At 36.5% G+C, this 15,541-nt stretch overlaps 2 protein-coding genes across 3 annotated transcripts in view; one reads left to right on the forward strand and one right to left on the reverse strand.

Moving 5' to 3' along the window:
• Positions 1–15,541, forward strand: part of LOC110453700 (ubiquitin carboxyl-terminal hydrolase MINDY-1-like) — a 38,204-nt gene that overhangs the window by 12,603 nt on the left and 10,060 nt on the right. For both annotated transcript variants that reach the window (XM_021502767.1, XM_021502768.1), the window contains exon 5: positions 2,739–2,881. In XM_021502767.1, coding sequence (XP_021358442.1) covers positions 2,739–2,881 — 143 coding nt within the window. The remainder of the gene's footprint in view (positions 1–2,738; positions 2,882–15,541) is intronic.
• On the reverse strand, positions 7,924–15,062 carry LOC110453701. Its single transcript, XM_021502769.1, has 4 exons — positions 12,127–15,062; positions 11,584–11,707; positions 10,829–10,968; positions 7,924–8,791 (listed from the first exon to the last, which is right to left on the reverse strand). The coding sequence occupies exons 1-4, from the start codon at positions 12,227–12,229 to the stop codon at positions 8,682–8,684; spliced, it is 477 nt and encodes a 158-aa protein (XP_021358444.1). The 5' UTR covers positions 12,230–15,062; the 3' UTR covers positions 7,924–8,681.

The following is a 15,541-nucleotide window of genomic DNA, read 5'->3' on the forward strand; positions in this document are numbered from 1 at the left end:
ATTTAATGTTAAATTGATCATTAAACTTTCTTCATTTCATGATCGTTATTGCGAAGCAGAGGCCCTTGTGTAGGCCCCGAAACAGTACACGTTTCATTTGTGACACAAAAGTTAAGACTACCTAGCTTGTATCAGAGACCTAAATATTGAGTCTCTGCGTGGTTAGGTTTAATTTGAATCAGAAACTATTGTGTATATTATTTCGTAATGAAAGGTCCGTTTAATAAATTGAAAACATAGTCTACATAACCTGTTGCGTTTACAAAGCGTTACTGTACAGTAAATATAGGTCTATATGTTAGTAAAATTAGGTCAGAACATCAACATGTCTGCTTGAAATTATAAGTGATATAGTCCTAATACCTACCAAACTTATTTGACACCTTCAAAATTACCCATTGCTAATTGGGACACCTGTGGATTGTTTGAACTTTGACATGAATGCTAATCACGTCACTCACCATGGCTGGGCGGCCGATTCCTACCGCGACATCGTGTCCTGCCCTACCTGGTGTGAGGCACACGTTTACAGGTAATCCCTTGATTGGCAATAATTAAGGGATGTCTGGTCGCAATAAAATAATCAAAACGCTTAGTTAACCCTGTATTTGACAACACACGGGCGATTTTTTAGCGTACAGCCATACAGCGTGACATCAGTTGGTACTGATCGCATGTTATTTATACATTGTCGGGGCCTAAGTTGAAATTGGCTGTCTCGTGCACGATGTATTTTCCAAACAATGATAAAAAAAAATGAATCAACGCTAAAACCTGTGACATATATTTATGGTTTGTCTGTCACAGCTGTACTGCAATGCTCACACATACAACCCATTACCCTAAACGTGTCTGTTGATCAAAGTATTGGCATTTTTCGGGGCCGATCGCAGCGAGCTTTCAATGGAGTTTGCCGAAAAAAAATCATACTTTACGTTTTCATTTGACAAGTTCGGACTATCCGAAATAAGGTCAATCAGAGTTTGAACTATCACTAGCTAGAAAATTATTGTTTTTATTGAAAAAGGTACGTGTTCGAACTATCCGCCGATTCGAACTGACCGGAGGGTTACCGTACTTAAATTTCATTTGATAGTGGTTTTCACAACATACCAGTAAACTTTGCATCAATCAGGAATATCAGGTATCAAGTATCACATGTACATAGACAGTTATTTGTGGTATCAGGTATCAAGTATCACATGTAAATATACAGTCATTTGTGGTATCAGGTATCAAGTATCACATGTACATAGACAGTTATTTGTGGTGTCAGGTATCAAGTATCACATGTACATAGACAGTTATTTGTGGTGTCAGGTATCAAGTATCACATGTAAATAGAGAGTTATTTGTGGTATCAGGTATCAAGTATCTCATGTACATAGACAGTTATTTGTGGTATCAAGTATCAAGTATCACATGTAAATAGAGAGTTATTTGTGGTATCAGGTATCAAGTATCTCATGTACATAGACAGTTATTTGTGGTATCAAGTATCACATGTACATAGACAGTTAATTGTGGTATCAGGTATCAAGTATCACATGTAAATATACAGTCATTTGTGGTATCAGGTATCAAGTATCACATGTACGTAGACAGTTATTTGTGGTATCAAATATCACATGTAAATAGACAGTCATTTGTGGTATCAAATATCACATTTAAATAGACAGTCATTTGTGGTATCAAATATCACATTTAAATAGACAGTCATTTGTGGTATCAAATATCACATGTACATAGACATTTATTTGTGATATCAGGTATCAAGTATCACATGTACATAGACATTTGTTTGTGGTATCAGGTATCAAGTATCACATGTACGTAGACAGTTATTTGTGGTATCAAATATCACATGTAAATAGACAGTCATTTGTGGTATCAAATATCACATTTAAATAGACAGTCATTTGTGGTATCAAATATCACATGTAAATAGACAGTCATTTGTGGTATCAAATATCACATGTAAATAGCCAGTCATTTGTGGTATCAAATATCACATTTAAATAGACAGTCATTTGTGGTATCAAATATCACATTTAAATAGACAGTCATTTGTGGTATCAAATATCACATTTAAATAGACAGTCATTTGTGGTATCAAATATCACATGTACATAGACATTTATTTGTGGTATCAGGTAACAAGTATCACATGTACATAGACAGTTATTTGTGGTGTCAGGTATCAAGTATCACATGTAAATAGAGAGTTATTTGTGGAATCAGGTATCAAGTATCTCATGTACATAGACAGTTATTTGTGGTATCAGGTATCAAGTATCACATGTAAATAGAGAGTTATTTGTGGTATCAGGTATCAAGTATCTCATGTACATAGACAGTTATTTGTGGTATCAAGTATCACATGTACATAGACAGTTATTTGTGGTATCAGGTATCAAGTATCACATGTACATTGACATTTATTTGTGCATAATGATTGCTATACACTTTGAGTGAGTGCAACTCTTCACAAATAACTACAGGAATGGCAGTTTGTAAAATTATGTACCGGTATGTGTGAATTAAAACTGATCTGGTCCATCTGGAGTATTTATTTATTTTATTATAAGTATGTGTAACTCTTCCTGGTATTTTGAAGGAAGCATTCCATTGAAGTTATATATTAGAATAGTGACAGGTTGTTTTTGTTGGAAATCAGACAATACATATATTAATGTAAACACATGATGCAAGCCAAGATTTTTATTGACGTTTTATAGCATTACTGTGTGAGTCCTTTTTGGACGGAGCAGCAGCCCAGTTAACCTACCATGGCTTGTGTGAACTGAACTCTGTTGTCAAGGAAAACCAACTGTGTGTCTTCTTCAGGAATAATCACTTCAGTACCATGTACAGACATCAGGTAGGTAAAGTTAAAACTTCTATACTTCAGTACCATATACAGACATCAGGTGTAAAGTTAAAACTTCTATACTTCAGTACCATATACAGACATAAGGTGTAAAGTTAAAACTTCTGTACTTCAGTACCATGTACAGACATCAGGTGTGTGTAAAGTTAAAACTTCTATACTTCAGTACCATGTACAGACATCAGGTATAAAGTTAAAACTTCTATACTACAGTACCATGTACAGACATCAGGTGTAAAGTTAAAACTTCTATACTACAGTACCATGTACAGACATCGGGTGTAAAGTTAAAACTTCTATACTTCAGTACCATGTACAGACATCTGGTGTAAAGTTAAAACTTCTATACTTCAGTACCATGTACAGGCATCAGCAGTGTAGAGTTAAAACTTCTATACTACAGAACCATGTACAGACATCAGGTGTAAAGTTAAAACTTCTATACTACAGTACCATGTACAGACATCAGCAGTGTAGAGTTAAAACTTCTATACTACAGTACCATGTACAGACATCGGGTGTGTAAAGTGAATACATGTACTTGTGTACTTCAGTACCATGAAATGACCAGGTGGATTAAATTTAGACTTCCATACTTTAGTAACATGTATTGGCACTTAACCCTTTCAACACTATAGACTATAATGGACTCATCCATATCAAGGATGGTAAAGTCTACTAAAGTTACATAGGGGTGAAAGGTAAAAGAGTGTTAAGTTAAACTTCCACTTATAATGCATGCTCTACCTACACGATCCTTGTTGTTTTCCAGAAAAATAAATTTTCCTTGGACCTGACTTTTTTTACTACCGGTAGTTGTGTTATGATTTAGCATGATGTATTTTAGTGAACACATGCAATTGATGCCTAAGCGGTGATGTTACACTTTCTTCGATTGGCTAATCTCTATTCCTGCAACCAATCAGTAATAAGGATACACTGTTAGACCAATTTCTCATCTTCCTATGAAATTAGTGACCACACTCATGAGCTGTATAACTCCCTGGATGGAATATAATGGTGTTGGATACCAACTTTGTGATGACATAATGACATTGTGACATCATGTTCCATGTCAGTTTTTTTATCCAATTCTGTATTTATGTTTTCATAATAAACAAAAAGATGGTTTCCCGAGCTTATTATATAAATATTACAGTGTGTGATAAAATGTCCAGCAAATTATAATGATTGATAATCATGCTTATTTACTTTGAAAATTCTCTCATAAGGTAATTTTAACTTTTGAAGAAGACAGTCAGTAAATAATGCTGTTACTATTTTAAAAACTAAAACACTGTCTTTTGAAGTTCACCTGTTTCCATTTGTTTTTAGGTCACCTGAGCTTTAGCTCAAGTGACCTATTGCTATCCGTTTTCGTCCGTCGTCGTCCGTCGTCCGTTAACATTTTACATTTCAAACTTAAAGTCAAGTTCTGCTGGGCCGATTGAACTGAAAGTTGGTAGGAATGATCGCCTCATGGTCCTGACAAAGTGTTGTTATTTTTCGGGTCGATCAGAAATCCAATATGGCCGCCACGGCCGCCATTTTGAAAACCTATTTCAAACTTAAAGTCAAGTTCTGCTGGACCGATTGAACTGAAAGTTGGTAGGAATGATCGCCTCATGGTCCTGACAAAGTGTTGTTATTTTTCGGGTCGATCAGAAATCCAATATGGCCGCCACGGCCGCCATTTTGAAAACCTATTTCAAACTTAAAGTCAAGTTCTGCTGGACCGATTGAACTGAAAGTTGGTAGGAATGATCGCCTCATGGTCCTGACAAAGTGTTGTTATTTTTCGGGTCGATCAGAAATCCAATATGGCCGCCACGGCCGCCATTTTGAAAACCTATTTCAAACTTAAAGTCAAGTTCTGCTGGACCGATTGAACTGAAAGTTGGTAGGAATGATCGCCTCATGGTCCTGACAAAGTGTTGTTATTTTTCGGGTCGATCAGAAATCCAATATGGCCGCCACGGCCGCCATTTTGAAAACCTATTTCAAACTTAAAGTCAAGTTCTGCTGGACCGATTGAACTGAAAGTTGGTAGGAATGATCGCCTCATGGTCCTGACAAAGTGTTGTTATTTTTCGGGTCGATCAGAAATCCAATATGGCCGCCACGGCCGCCATTTTGAAAACCTATTTCAAACTTAAAGTCAAGTTCTGCTGGACCGATTGAACTGAAAGTTGGTAGGAATGATCGCCTCATGGTCCTGACAAAGTGTTGTTATTTTTCGGGTCGATCAGAAATCCAATATGGCCGCCACGGCCGCCATTTTGAAAACCTATTTCAAACTTAAAGTCAAGTTCTGCTGGACCGATTGAACTGAAAGTTGGTAGGAATGATCGCCTCATGGTCCTGACAAAGTGTTGTTATTTTTCGGGTCGATCAGAAATCCAATATGGCCGCCACGGCCGCCATTTTGAAAACCTATTTCAAACTTAAAGTCAAGTTCTGCTGGACCGATTGAACTGAAAGTTGGTAGGAATGATCGCCTCATGGTCCTGACAAAGTGTTGTTATTTTTCGGGTCGATCAGAAATCCAATATGGCCGCCACGGCCGCCATTTTGAAAACCTATTTCAAACTTAAAGTCAAGTTCTGCTAGGCCGATTGAACTGAAACTTTGTAGGAATGATCAGCTCATGGTCCTGACAAAGTGTTGTTATTTTTTAGGTCAATCAGAAATCCAATATGGCCGCCACGGCCGCCATTTTGAAAACCTATTTCAAACTTAAAGTCAAGTTCTGCTGGACCGATTGAACTTAAAGTTTGTAGGAATGATAGACTCATGGTCCTGACAAAGTGTTGTTATTTTTCGGGTCGTTCAGAAATCCAATATGGCCGCCACGGCCGCCATTTTGAAAAACTATTTCAAACTTAAAGTCAAGTTCTGCTAGGCCGATTGAACTGAAACTTTGTAGGAATGATCAGCTCATGGTCCTGACAGAGTGTTGTTATTTTTCGGGTCAATCAGAAATACAATTTGGCTGCCATGGCCGCTATTTTGCTACTAAATTCTAATAGGCCGATCTCACTTAAAATTGGTCTAGGAATGATCAGCTCATGGTCCTGACAAAGTTAAGTTAACATTATACTATTTTTTACTCAAATTGGTACATATTTCAAAAAAAATAAAAAATACTGTAGACTCAGGTGACCGTTAAGGCCCATGGGCCTCTTGTTATGATACCTGTCACATACAGGTTACAGAATCGAAGTGTATAATGGGATAGATAGGCGACAGGTCTGTCCTATAATCTGTCCATCTGTCGACAGACACAGGTTTGTATCACTGGTCTGTCCTACAATCTGTCCATCTGTCGACAGACACAAGCTTGTATCACTGGTCTGTCCTACAATCTGTCCATCGTTCGACAGACACAGGTTTGTATCACTGGTCTGTCCTACAATCTGTCCAGCTGTCGACAGACACAAGTCTGTATCACTGGGCTGTCCTACAATCTGTCCATCTGTCGACACACAAAGGTTTGTATCACTGGTCTGTCCTACAATCTGTCCATCTGTCGACAGACAAAGGTTTGTATCACTGGTCTGTCCTACAATAATGTCCATCTGTCGACAGACACAGGTTTGTATCACTGGCCTGTCCTACAATCTGTCCATCTGTCGACAGACACAGGTTTGTATCACTGGTCTGTCCTACAATCTGTCCATCTGTCGACAGACACAAGTCTGTATCACTGATCTGTCCTACAATCTGTCCATCTGTCGACAGACACAAGTCTGTATCACTGGTCTGTCCTACAATCTGTCCATTTGTCGACAGACACAAGTCTGTATCACTGGTCTGTCCTACAATCTGTCCATTTGTCGACAGACACAAGTTTGTATCACTGGTCTGTCCTACAATCTGTCCATCTGTCGACAGACACAAGTTTGTATCACTAGTCTGTCCTACAATCTGTCCATCTGTCGACAGACACAAGTTTGTATCACTTCTCATAAAGTGCTGAAATGAAACTTTGTACAATTTATCAATGTTCTAGGCAGTTGTCAACAATCCACTATTGTTGTGATTTCAACACTTTTTTATTGTAGAGTTGTTCCCCTTTATATGAAAATCAAATCCTACTTCTACTAAGACACAACATGGACTTCAATGAGACTTTGCACTCTTTATCAGTACACAGGGGAGTTATTAACTATACAATTGATTTTCCTTTGTGATTGGAATTACTTTGTGGATTAAAACCCAAAAGTGTCGGAATGAGATGTGGGAGGTTTAGTTAGTCTGTATTTGACATTGTTCTAGTGTATTGTACTACATGTATCACCTGGAGAGTGGGAAAATACCATCTTTGCTTATATGTGATTAAATAGTTGTTTGTAATTTGTTCCACTTTTGTCTGTGGTCTTGTGGTTTATGTTCTGAACATCAATTTCTCTTTATACATGTAAAGGTAAATTAGGTCACTGAGAATATAGCAGCTGATGTTCTTCCCGCACATTTTTGCTCACAGACTGTCAGCATGATCATTTGTGATGCTTGTGTAACTTGAGTTATTTCCCCTTGTTCACTTCAGGGGGCATACTGACTTCGCCAAGTTAGCATTGCCTTGTTCACCACAGGGGGTATACTGACTTCGCCAAGTTAACATTGCCTTGTTCACCACAGGGGGCATACTGACTTTGCAAAGTTAACATTGCCTTGTTCACCACAGGGGGCATACTGACTTCCCCAAGTTAATATTGCCTTGTTCTCCACAGGGGGCATACTGACTTCGCCAAGTTAACATTGCCTTGTCCACCACAGGGGGCATACTGACTTCCCCAAGTTAACATTGCTTTGTTCTCCACAGGGGGCATACTGACTTCGCCAAGTTAACATTGCCTTGTCCACCACAGGGGGCATACTGACTTTCCCAAGTTAACATTGCCTTGTTCTCCACAGGGGGCATACTGACTTCGCCAAGTTAACATTGCCTTGTTCACCACAGGGGGCATACTGACTTCCCCAAGTTAACATTGCCTTGTTCTCCACTTCAAACAAAAAACTGACATTTTCTCTTTCCTAGGCAAATTTTATTTAACAGGTCATAAGGGCGGCAGTAGGGGTTTCATCCATACAGTTTCAACAATTATACATCTCCCATTGATCACTGGAAGTAGACAAGTATCACAATAATTTATTTACATAAAACACAGAAATTGCATCGTTGTTTGTGAAATGTTGTTCTACGGTAACCTTCACATTTTGTAAAGCATTTTCCTCCCTCAGTGAAATACGACAAAGGAATACATAAGTCACACATACAGTGTCATTGAGATCTCAGCAGGCAAGAATGTCTTGTGTGTTTTACTTACATCACAGGAAAAGCCTTCATCCTATCATCCTTTCAGAATTGTACTTCTTATTCTTTCATGAGATCATTGGCTTACAACATATTGTCTTTCACTGCTGGTACTACAGATTTCACTGTACATTTATAACTATATGCCCTATACAAGTGTTTCCTTGACTTGATCAACAATCATTTTTCAGCAAACACATTCACACCGGTTGATGTATAACTTACCAGGTATATAAATACTTCATTATTCATGCATTTCTTTTAGCAACGATTTTTCAGTGTACAGCAGGTTAGGATGATTTTACTTTGAGACCCTGCCCTGCCTCTTCCAGAAACTTTCTGGAATGTTAAGAGGAATGATAGACCAGATTTCAGGAATTAACAACTGGATTCCATGGGAGTTATAAGTTGATAAGTACAGTACATGTATCTCACATGTTACAGCACTGTCTTCCTAATAGTACATGGATGTTGTCATTGAACACTTGTAAAGTATCCCACAAGAAGCCAAAGTCCACACATCAACAAAGAGTTCCATTTCTTTACTGAACCTCCATTAGAAGAATGTTGTTGATGTAATTTTCCTGAATATGAAAAAAACAACCACCATCAAATATGTTACTTGCTGTTTTGTATATTGACAACATTTCTTTTAGGTTTAATTAGTAACTTGTTTAAAGGAAACGTTTCATTACACCCTTACTTCTCTGATTTTTGCTTTGAAAAGGTTGCTTTTGTGATTGCTTTTGTTTCACCGAATTGATCCCCTAAAACAAGGATTTTTGAAAATTTCTGTTGCCTAATACATGTACTGTATGTTATCGATAAGAAAATCTGGAAATTTTCCAACTTTTCTGGGGTTTGACATTGAATGCAATTCTTTCAACTCTGTCTTATTTTCTTTTTTCGCAATTTTGATAAATAGGTGGTGAAAATGCAATATTGAAGATATTTTTATCAGTTTTCTCTTACTTGCAGAATTTGTGTGAAAATTAGTTATTGATGAAAGTGAAACCACTGTCATGTTATGCACTTTCATTTACCCAAACATACAATAATGCTACAAAACTTATCCAATTTCTATTCAGGATGTATTTACAAGAAAAAACAGGCAAAAATCCTGAAAATTGCATTTGCATATGAATTACATATCCATAATGGATGTGCAATACCTGCATGTTAAGGTGTTGTAGCTTGTGTTAATAATGTGCCTATCAGAAACAAGTTCTGGTAAATTCAAGACCTGTCTTAAAGATGTATCACAAGATGTAAGAAAGGTTTATGGTAGAATTAAGGCTTACCTGTGGTAGATATGTGACACTCGTACTCCTTATTAAAGAACTGTACAAAGCTTGTATCGTAGAATTAAGGCTTACCTGTGGTAGATATGTGACACTCGTACTCCTTATTAAAGAATTGTACAAAGCTTGTATCGTAGAATTAAGACTTACCTGTGGTAGTAGATATGTGACACTCGTACTCCTTATTAAAGAATTGTACAAAGCTTGTATCGTAGAATTAAGACTTACCTGTGGTAGTAGATATGTGACACTCGTACTCCTTATTAAAGAATTGTACAAAGCTTGTATCGTAGAATTAAGACTTACCTGTGGTAGTAGATATGTGACACTCGTACTCCTTATTAAAGAATTGTACAAAGCTTGTATCGTAGAATTAAGACTTACCTGTGGTAGTAGATATGTGACACTCGTACTCCTTATTAAAGAATTGTACAAAGCTTGTATCGTAGAATTAAGACTTACCTGTGGTAGTAGATATGTGACACTCGTACTCCTTATTAAAGAATTGTACAAAGCTTGTATCGTAGAATTAAGACTTACCTGTGGTAGTAGATATGTGACACTCGTACTCCTTATTAAAGAATTGTACAAAGCTTGTATCGTAGAATTAAGACTTACCTGTGGTAGTAGATATGTGACACTCGTACTCCTTATTAAAGAATTGTACAAAGCTTGTATCGTAGAATTAAGACTTACCTGTGGTAGTAGATATGTGACACTCGTACTCCTTATTAAAGAATTGTACAAAGCTTGTATCGTAGAATTAAGACTTACCTGTGGTAGTAGATATGTGACACTCGTACTCCTTATTAAAGAATTGTACAAAGCTTGTATCGTAGAATTAAGACTTACCTGTGGTAGTAGATATGTGACACTCGTACTCCTTATTAAAGAATTGTACAAAGCTTGTATCGTAGAATTAAGACTTACCTGTGGTAGTAGATATGTGACACTCGTACTCCTTATTAAAGAATTGTACAAAGCTTGTATCGTAGAATTAAGACTTACCTGTGGTAGTAGATATGTGACACTCGTACTCCTTATTAAAGAATTGTACAAAGCTTGTATCGTAGAATTAAGACTTACCTGTGGTAGTAGATATGTGACACTCGTACTCCTTATTAAAGAATTGTACAAAGCTTGTATCGTAGAATTAAGACTTACCTGTGGTAGTAGATATGTGACACTCGTACTCCTTATTAAAGAATTGTACAAAGCTTGTATCGTAGAATTAAGACTTACCTGTGGTAGTAGATATGTGACACTCGTACTCCTTATTAAAGAATTGTACAAAGCTTGTATCGTAGAATTAAGACTTACCTGTGGTAGTAGATATGTGACACTCGTACTCCTTATTAAAGAATTGTACAAAGCTTGTATCGTAGAAAGACTCTTCCTCTGGAGTAATTGGACAGTTTAATATTATCTGTTGTATGCAGGAGTGATACGTGGCAAATAGTCTGCAAGAGAAACAGAATATCAATTTGGTGTGCCATCCTCATATATCTAACAGGATCTGTTACCAATATGTATGTATAAAATACCATAAATCTACACCTACAGGTACCGTTGCTTCAAGACTATCGTCAGATCATTTTTGATCTATTTGAACTCAGTGCGGTTATAAAGTGTTTATTGAGAAGAGTCTAAACATGTATACCACATTCATTGTGTGATTTTGAGGGTTAATAATAAATGATTCACATGATATATTGAAAATAATTTGCTTGCAATGAAAGATTTTAACGTTTCCCCTATATTCTGATCAGATAATCAAAAAAAAGTATTATGAATGAGATTTAATTGCTTATCAGGAATGATAAACATGGCAACACTTTATCTGATATGATAGTAGATATCAATAGCTATTAAATCATTAAATCATATAAAAAATGGGTATTTCCATAAAATTCAAACAGGACAGCAAGTAAGGTGTTTTTATGATAAAATATTATATTCAACATCTCTACAAAAAAAGTAAACTAACTGGTATAAATATGAAGGACCTAACTGTTATCAAGGTTTGGGATTGTTGAAAAGTTTATCTTTGTGTCCCACAATGTTTCGGTACTTACTGACATACATCTGTTGTGGCAGTAGGTTTGAAGATACCCTCGTACAAGGGGTCGGACAGATCACGACACTCTCGCTGGGCGTATGGTATACAGTACCCACCAACTTCCTTCGGCACACTGTCAACTAGAGGATTGTAATGAAAAAAATGTCAGTTGTCAGTGACATGGGACAGCTTTGGAACATGTACATAACCTTTGGTTGAATTTGTATTTACATTCAACATTTTCCCAGTTACAGATCTAGAGCAACCATAAGTACTGGTAAAGCCAATACTGATAGAGGCATACTGATGACAGACTGTGAAGTCTGTACAACGTAATTGACACGAATAACTCGCTGTGAAGATTTTTATAATTACGAAAATATTTGCAGTAACATAATTGCCTGTCATTACAAAGGGGTAACAGAATGTCGCCATTGATATGCCATGTTACGCAGCATTATCTCAGAACATTTACTGACAGGGTAGTTGTTTCAAATGCAGATAAAATGTTGATGATGATAGGGGGAAATAAAGGGGTTCAGCAGGTCCTCTAACTCACCTGGTAGGACGTTACTGGAAACAGCACAGTAAAACAGTAGGAAGGAGGTGCACACAGCCTGCTTAGCCGGGGACGGGTGATCCAACCTAAACAATAACTCCATTTCTAAACACACATCCACCTGTATTTAATCCATCCTGTAAGGTTTCACTTTAGTCCGACTTGACAGCTGGCAAAATTAACTACTGATCAAACTACGAACTTGGCAAATGTTAGTCCAATTTGATGTCTCAGTAATCCTTGTTCATTGTTACTTTTAACTCGATAACTGATATTTCCATCTTTACAACAGCTTCTTCAGAGCTGACAACTGTTACTGCAATTGTCTGTGGAGTCAAATCTAAAAACAATTGTCAGCTGATTGTGATCTGTTAACCTTAAATGTTGTCATTCAGTCAAGTACAGAGTTTACCATTAAATTTGTGTTGTATTACAAATTTGTAATTGTTAAATTTTCACATTTTTTTCTCCATTTTTAACTCCAGTCATTAACTTTTAACATTCTAGGCACATGTTGGTATCCGTTGTTATCTTAATTCCTCAAACGCTCTTTCCTTAATTCTTTAACATGAGGAAGCACACATCCTCCTTCCTGTTACAAACTGACAAAGCCATTTCCCTGGCATTCTGCATGAAACAAAAATCCTTGAACGGAGTAGAGGTCAGGTCATGGCTGTGATTGCCCCTCCCTCATCACATTGGTTGTACATAATGTGTTGTGGACTGGTCCGGAGTGTGATGAGGGGAAGTTGCGTTACACATAGAAGGAAATCCTGTCCATCGTTCTCTTGTGAAAATGATTCATCCACTTGTGTATAGTGATTATAACACAGCTCTGGGGTCAGGAGTCAATGTTCTTACTTTACGTCATTTTAGATGTCTTTGCTATCATAACACGGCCTATCCCTTGTCAAGTTAGACTGTACTCTTTAACCAAGCCTTCGTACCATTGGGGGTAGTCTTCATAAGTTTCAAACTCATATCAAAACTGCTTTACAATTTGTCTCTCAAAAAAAAAAAATGAGAAATATAACAAATGGATTGTCATTACTAACGATTGTCAATACCAGAGTATATTGAATTGGAACAGAGGATTGAACATGAGTTTGATGTATGGAGTATATACATATAAGCTAGGTTGCATGAAGCTGTATAAGTGGGTTCAATATACTAATATCGTTATAGTTACATTCCCTGTACATAAAGGTCATTGCATTCTTTTTCTGGTATCAAACTCCATACCGGGGATAGTTTCCCGAGGCTATGTTAACTTGTCCGCTGCCTCGGGGGGAAAAAAATCCTTATTGATATCCTCTGAAATGCTTTCAATCGCTTAATTTTCACAAGTACCGATTTTTGTTTTTGTAATATTATACAAATCATGATTGTCTAAAGAAATTTTCAGGATAAAGTTAAATTTGTGTTTCATTTTCATCTCGTGCTACCTATGCTTAAGTAAATTACTAAAGTATCCATTAGAACCTGTTGGATAATCTACCAGTTATGAAACCAAAAACCAGTATACACACCATGTAAATCTGCTTAGTTTGCATATTGGTTTTCTTTTCATAACCAAATTATCATCTAAACCCATCCCGCACTGCATATAATTAATTACCAAAAGATGTACGATAGAAATGTTGACAAAGTTAGGGGAAATGCCTGTTGATTGTAAACATAACATCCAGGTCTTGATAGGTTGATGATTTGTATTAAGTGACGAGATCAAAGCAGTTACATGTACAAAATAGTATAAACATTTTAGAAAATCTTAAGTAAATATTTCTGTATATTTAATGCCAGGTTTGTGATGAAATAGATTATCTAAAAGTCAATAATCTTTTAATTGATACAGCGTTTTGTCACTAGATTTTGGCAGAATCCAATCCCACATGGATAAACTATGCTTAGTTAAGTGTGCCAGTGTGAACCCCAGCTCCGGCATTGAGATAGCACAGCTAATGATGCAGTATTTAGTCCTAAGATTACGGTGATAAGGACACTGGTATTGTGTCCTTGCTGATAAATAGTTGTAACTATATCCTATACTCATACAGACATAATTATCATCATTATTAAAGGCTGTTAGGGCTTGTACTTAAATGTAAATGTCAAATTTCAAATATGAATTCAATTGTGTGGTACTTGGAATATTTTAGTAGAAGGGTGGATATCTTGATGACCATTTGTAAACACTACAATTTTTAAGAAAAAAGCATCTTTTGAAATTTGACACTGCACTATGTGATGATAATTCAAAGTTTATAAGAGAGTTATAATGCAAGAGGTTCTTCAAGTTTTTTTGTTTGACAAATTGAAATTTTATCAATGTTCTTACTTTGTAAAGGACATAGTATACTACCTGATAACTTTATTATAATATATGAAATTGAATTTAAAGAAATGTTATAAAGCAATCATTACTATTTGAGGATCATAATTGTTATCCTTACATTTATATATTTAATGTCGGAGTGTATCAGTCTCGGACAGAAAAAAAGTCATGGTAATACTTATAACACCCCAATACAATTTACCATGTACATCTATCAGCTCCTATACCATTGCATCTCATTGTAGGTTTCCAGTTAAGTTTCACCAAATCTGTGGAGGTGTTCCACATTATTCTAGATTTAAAAACACTTATATAAGGGATATTCTCATTACCGGTATATATGTCACACCAGATAGTGTTAATCCCAATGTGGGTCCTTGTAATTACACTTGGCACAAATCCAGACATAATATTATAACAAAGACCATATGGTCTTTCCTATCTCCTCAACTTTGGAGATAAAAAACTACTCTTTAAGTTAGAGTGAATGAATTTGGACCTCAATGGCCATGGAGTACTGTATTCCGGGATGAAGAAGATTCATTGTTGTATGAATGAAGGGTGTGGCTTCCTTTAGGCAGAGCCTATTAGGGAAAATTGGGTTAATGATTTTTGAACCTAGTAGGGGTAATGGGGTTACCTAAGTAAACCATTTAACTTCCCCAGTTTCAGTAAGCTATTCAGAAAAAAAACTACTGCAAATAATCATCTCTTGACCAGTTGTTTTTATGGCTGATTTGAATCGCAGAGGAACGCCGAAGCCTGTGACGGTTTTGATTTTAACTAAATCAAAGTAACTGACCAAACTTGATACAAATACTCTTTGGTCTCAAAACAGCTTGACATCACTTTTCATATATCTGAATCATCAAATGGGTCAAGATTCATCTGAAACTAATGTACACCATGAATCAAAGATCAAAAGTGAAATATCATAACATTAGGCACGTATTCCACCCACTGTCCATTCCGATTTGTTTTTAGGTCAGTCAAAACTCGAACTTCGGTGATTCACTATAGCTACAAAACAAAATAATCGGTGGGGGGTTTAATTGCTCAGAGATGAAACAGTCATTAGGG

This window comes from Mizuhopecten yessoensis, unplaced genomic scaffold (assembly GCF_002113885.1).
Source record: "Mizuhopecten yessoensis strain PY_sf001 unplaced genomic scaffold, ASM211388v2 scaffold7491, whole genome shotgun sequence".
In the NCBI taxonomy this organism is placed as follows: Eukaryota; Metazoa; Mollusca; class Bivalvia; order Pectinida; family Pectinidae; genus Mizuhopecten; species Mizuhopecten yessoensis.

Excerpts from the sequence above, each read along its gene's own strand:
- LOC110453701 (XM_021502769.1), bottom strand. The coding sequence starts at position 12,229 with ATGGAGTTATTGTTTAGGTTGGATCACCCGTCCCCGGCTAAGCAGGCT. Across the intron at positions 11,708-12,126 it reads TTCCAGTAACGTCCTACCAG|TTGACAGTGTGCCGAAGGAA; the intron begins GTGAGTTAGAGG and ends ACAATCCTCTAG. Across the intron at positions 8,792-10,828 it reads TCACATATCTACTACCACAG|GAAAATTACATCAACAACAT; the intron begins GTAAGTCTTAAT and ends TTTCATATTCAG.